At 46.0% G+C, this 5,072-nt stretch overlaps 1 protein-coding gene across 1 annotated transcript in view; it reads left to right on the forward strand.

Moving 5' to 3' along the window:
• Otoa (otoancorin) overlaps positions 1-5,072 on the forward strand; it is an 80,208-nt gene that overhangs the window by 40,934 nt on the left and 34,202 nt on the right. Inside the window, exons 13-14 of the mRNA XM_028764300.1 lie at positions 578-793; positions 3,806-3,973. Coding sequence (XP_028620133.1) covers positions 578-793; positions 3,806-3,973 — 384 coding nt within the window. The remainder of the gene's footprint in view (positions 1-577; positions 794-3,805; positions 3,974-5,072) is intronic.

Consider the following 5,072-nt stretch of genomic DNA (forward strand, 5'->3'; position numbering starts at 1 on the left):
ATTCCTTCCTTCCTTCCTTCCTTCCTTCCTTCCTTCCTTCCTTCCTTCTTCTTTCCCTCCTTTGGAAAGTGTTCTATGACTGAGCCTTGTGCTCATTTCACCATTTCCATAGTTACTTTCATCAGTTTGGATTTTCACTTTATCTGTCTTGTACTGCTGAGAATTACTTTTATGCAGATTACATATTACCGTGAAAAGGTCCCTGGATAGTTTACAAAAAGAAAGCAACCAAATATATGGATATAGAGTCAAGATCACAACAGGAAAATAGACGCTACAAAATGCAGCGGAGTCACAAGGGAATAAAGTTCTTCCTGCCATGCTTGAAGGTTGATTTAACAACACATTAATATTTAAATGAAACCCAAAGTGAATTTTCAGCACATGAAAGCCAGGCCTGGAGGATGCATTCTCAGGAGGCCGGCACTGTCTGGCCATGACCAAGAATACCTTGCTTTGCAATCCCTGGGCCCATGTCAACCGGGTGCAGTATTGAGTTCTTACACCCAGGAGGAGGTTGGAGGGAGCCACTGCCTTGCTTTCTCTCATGGCTCACACCAGTTCCTTATCCTTCCAGCTCAAGGCCAATCTCCTGAACATTGCTACAGAGAACCAGACCCTCAACGAGACCCTCGGCTCTCTGTCAGATGCGGTTGTAGGTCTGACCAGCACTCAGCTAGTGTCCCTCTCCTCCAAGGCAGTGCACGGTGCCATCTCTACCCTCAACCAGGTTACAGGCTGGGGCAGAAGCCAGATTGTCATCTTGTCTGCCAAATACTTGGCTCAGGAAAAGGTCAGCTGGAACTTTCAACTTTCCCGGGAGTGCCTGAGGGCCAATGTAGTGTTAATTGGGTGGCTGTATAACAAAATAACATGGAGTTAGTGGTTTAAATAACAGAGATTTCCTCCTCACGGTTTTGCATAGCTTCATTTCGAAGCCTGTGTTTTGGCTGTGGACCACAGCCATCTTTCTGTGTACTTATGGGAACTCCATGACAGCAAGCTCCCTCTGCTTTTCTGTCTCTTGTCTCTCTGTCTCTTGGTGTGTACACGTGTGCTCGTTTGTGCAGATATGTGTGGCAGCCAGAGGGAGGTTGAGATGTCGTCTTCAAGCATGTCTCTATTTTGTTTTATTGAGACAGGATCTCTCATTGAACTTAGAGCTTGCCATTTTGGCTAGACTGACCAGACAGCAAGCCTGAAGGATACAGCTGTCTCGGCCTCCCACCCCAAAGTGTTTTTATGTGGGTGCCTGAGATCCAAACTTAGGGTCTTCCTGCTTGTGGAGAAAGCCCTCTGCCCTGGTTTCTCTTCTGGTAAAGGCATTATTTCTGTCAGTCCAGGGCCCCGTGTAACTCTTATTATCTCCTGACTTAGGGTTTCTATTCCTGTGGTAAAGCACATCACCAGAAGCAACTTGGGAGGGAAGGATTTACCTGGCTCACAGGTAACATTAGGGGAAGCCAGGACAGGGACTTGGAGACAGGGACTGAAGCAGAATCTATTGAAGAATGCTTCTCACTGGCTTGCTCCCCATAGCTTGTTCATCCTGCTTTCTTACATAACTCAGGACCATCTTCCTATAAGGCAGTGGCTTGTGCCCTCACACACCCATCATCAATTAAGAAAACACCAGACAGACTTGAATAGAGGCAACCGAGGCATTTGCTAGACTCAATCTAGCCTCATCATCTAGCCAGATGACTCCAGCTTGTGTCAAGTTGGCATAAAACTAACCAGGATATCTCATGACCTCATGACATCCTAATAGCATCATGCAGGGGTTAAAATTCAGCAGATGAATGTTGAGGAGGACACAAACATCCCGTCTGTAACAGTCAGCTATGTGTACATACAGTGGAAGCAACAATACAGAGAATGTGTTGAGGACGTGACTGGCATTTGAATCTCTACTCTGTCATCGACTTGTGTGATATGAGGCAATTGCTTAGTTTCTCTTTGCTCCAGTCTCCCTGTTTGTGAAATGGCTAAGAATAGCTCCTCTCCTCAGAACTGGTGCAGAGTACTTCTGAGCAGTCCGCAGGGAGATGACTAAGTACAGGGAGGAGGGGACAAGCTGTGAGCTCTTCAAGAGACCTGCTACTGAGCCACAGATACTTGCTGGACACACCCCCAGGATTTTCTTCTTTGTTCTTACTGCTCCCAGACACACCTCCTAACCTGCAGGTTAGTTGGACTTTGATGGCTGTGACAGATACTTGAGAGAATCAGGTTCAAGGAGGAAAGATTTGCTTTGTTCTGTGGAGTCAGAAATTTTGCTCTGTGGTTAGCTGGCTCTGTTGCTTTGACTATGAGGTCACACAAAGTATCATAGCTGGAAGACTGTGTGGAAGAGTAGGCTGTTCATCTTGAGGCAGCCAGGAAGCTAAAACCGTCTCTAAAAATGTTCTAAAAGGTGTGCCCAGAGCATACTTTATTAATCTCCTGGGTGTCTCTTGGTACAGGTTGGCAGGCAGGATCACCCATCACACTGGTGTCAGTGGTGATGGGTGATGGTATTTGTCTCAGCTTTGGGCTGTGGAGAGGGAGCTATGTTGTAAGAAAGTCACATTTGGAGGGGAGGAGCCTTGGTCCACACTGTAGCTATTCTTTTGGACTATCTTATGGTGTGTGTGGGGAGAGTAGCCTCCATGTTGAGTCTTGTTAAAAAGGCTCCAGACTCCAGATACTCGGTTCCTAAGCACTTAGGTGTCCTACTCTTTCTGTTCACACTCTTAGCCACCTCCTAGTACGTCAACTGACTCTTGGCAGTTGACTGGAGCCAGTTCCAGTATGACACTAATAACAAGCATTTATGAAGTTATTATTGTATGTCATATTATTGTATGTTCTAAGTGGATTAATCATTCTGTCTTCTGATCATCATAATGAGCTCATGGTGTTAACAGTCTTCACTTCTGAGGTTATTCACATGGGACACAAAGAATGTAAGGGACCAAATTGTCAACATCACAGTGGAAGAGAAAGATAGAGGGCAGAGCCCAAGGCATCTGCTGCAGAGTGGGCTTATGAATGCCATCTCCACCATGGTATCATGGCTAGTTTTAGTTTTATGTCAACTTGACACAAGCTATAGTCATCAGAGGAGGGAGCTTCAATTGAGAAAATGCCTCTGTAAGATATGGCTATAGGCAAGCCCACAGGGCATTTTTTAAATTAGTGATGGATGGGAGAGGCTCTTGGGCTGGTGTCCTGGGTTCTGTAAGAGAGCAGGCTGAGCAAGCCATGAGGAGCAAGCCAGTAAGCAGCACCCCTCCATGACCTCTGCATCAGCTCCTACCTCCAGGTTCCTGCCCTGTTTGAGTTCCTGTCCTGACTTCCTTCTTAAGCTAAACAACCCCTTTCCTCCCCAGTTCGCTTTTTGGTCATGGTGCTTCATCATAGCAACAGTAGCCCTGACTAAGAGAACCATGGTCCACTTGGGTTTGTTCACTTTTGAACTGGAGGCCAAGGCCAGCACTCACTTTGTTCCTGTAGGTTCACAGTGATTTCATTTTGAGGCTCTGCAGACCTTGGATTTTCTGGACCTTAACTGAGGCTCTGGGGGTCCATGGTGACATTTTCTATACAACTAATTCAAGGGAACAAAGGGAGATTGTTGCAGTCCCTCCTTGTCCTAGACAAAGAGGCTCGTCTCTTCCCTAGTGTCAACTACCAAACCCCAAAAGGTCTATGAGTGCATTGCTCCCCATTGGATCTCTTGACTGTCACTCATCCGGGTACCTACATCAAGCTGGCCTAGTAAATGTCTGGGAGAGCATCCTCATGGCTGTTTGTCTGCTAGGTGCCGTCCTTCCACAACATCAGCCAGATGGGCGTGCTGCTGGCAGGGGTGGGCACACAAGCCTTCTACAGCATGGACCCCAAGGATCTCTGGCAGGTGCTGAGAAGCCCAGTTTCTCAGGATATGTCTGATTTGTCACCTGTCCAGCAGCAAGGTGTCCTTGGCAAGGTGAGAGGATGATGCTCAGGCCTTAGCCACATGGCTTACAGAGGATGTGGTTTTCAGAATCTGTGGGTAAATTATGACCATGGGCCAACTGTTTTGTCTGGCATTGTCTTGGCAGTTGGTGTGTGAGGTGTTCAGAATCCAGTGGCCCCCAGGAGTGCTGCCTTCACTTACAGACATAGTTTCTTTTACCATGTTACACTTTTCTCAGACTGCTTCCTAACCAGTCTGATATGGAAGACTTTTATCAAACCAAGCTTCTTAATTGAATTTCAGATGATTATTATTTTTTTAACTTGTTATTGGTTCTTTGTGAATTTCACATCATGCACCCCAGTTCTATTCATCCCCCCCTCTCCTCGTACTTGCCTTCCACCCTTGCAACTTCTGCCCCCACAGCTGAGAAAAAAATCTCATTGTGGAAGCTGTAGTGTGTCACAGTGTGTCCCACAGTATATCTTTTGTGACAGTTACTGCTTGCAAGTGTTCATTGCAATGACTCATGGATGTGGTATGAGGCCTGTGGCATCTGCTACACTGTCAATACTGAACCTCACTGGGGCTCCTCTTGGATATCCTGTTGTTGCCCTGTGTCATAGAGATCCTGCAGCTTTGGATCTGTAGGACCGGCCCCTTCACATGCTCTAGCAGTTCATTGATGGGGCAGATATTGGGGTGGTCCAACTCAAAGCCTTGGACCTGGGCCTGAGAGGTACTTTATAATTAGTATTTTTGAGGTACAATATCACTGTGGAGCCCTGGCTGGACCTGGAGTGTCTATTCTCCTGCTTTACAGACATGCACCCTCAATCACAGTTGGGACTTAGAACATTTCGAGAATTTGATTGAATCTTGAAGTTCCCAGAATGCTGGACTGTGTTGATCTTTGGGGCATTTTGCTCACCATGCACTTACTATGTTGTATTACAAAATCTGCTAAGAAACAAAACCCAATGTGCTTGTTTGAAAATACCAAGGCTTTGTGAAGAGCAGTAGTGAATATGGTTAAAATAGACTATGGGTATATTAGCCACTTAAGGGGTTTTCTTCTTTTCTTCTTTCTTTCTTTCTTTCTTTCTTTCTTTCTTTCTTTCTTTCTTTC

Source organism: Grammomys surdaster, unplaced genomic scaffold, assembly GCF_004785775.1.
Source record: "Grammomys surdaster isolate TR1022 unplaced genomic scaffold, NIH_TR_1.0 142, whole genome shotgun sequence".
Taxonomy (NCBI): domain Eukaryota; kingdom Metazoa; phylum Chordata; class Mammalia; order Rodentia; family Muridae; genus Grammomys; species Grammomys surdaster.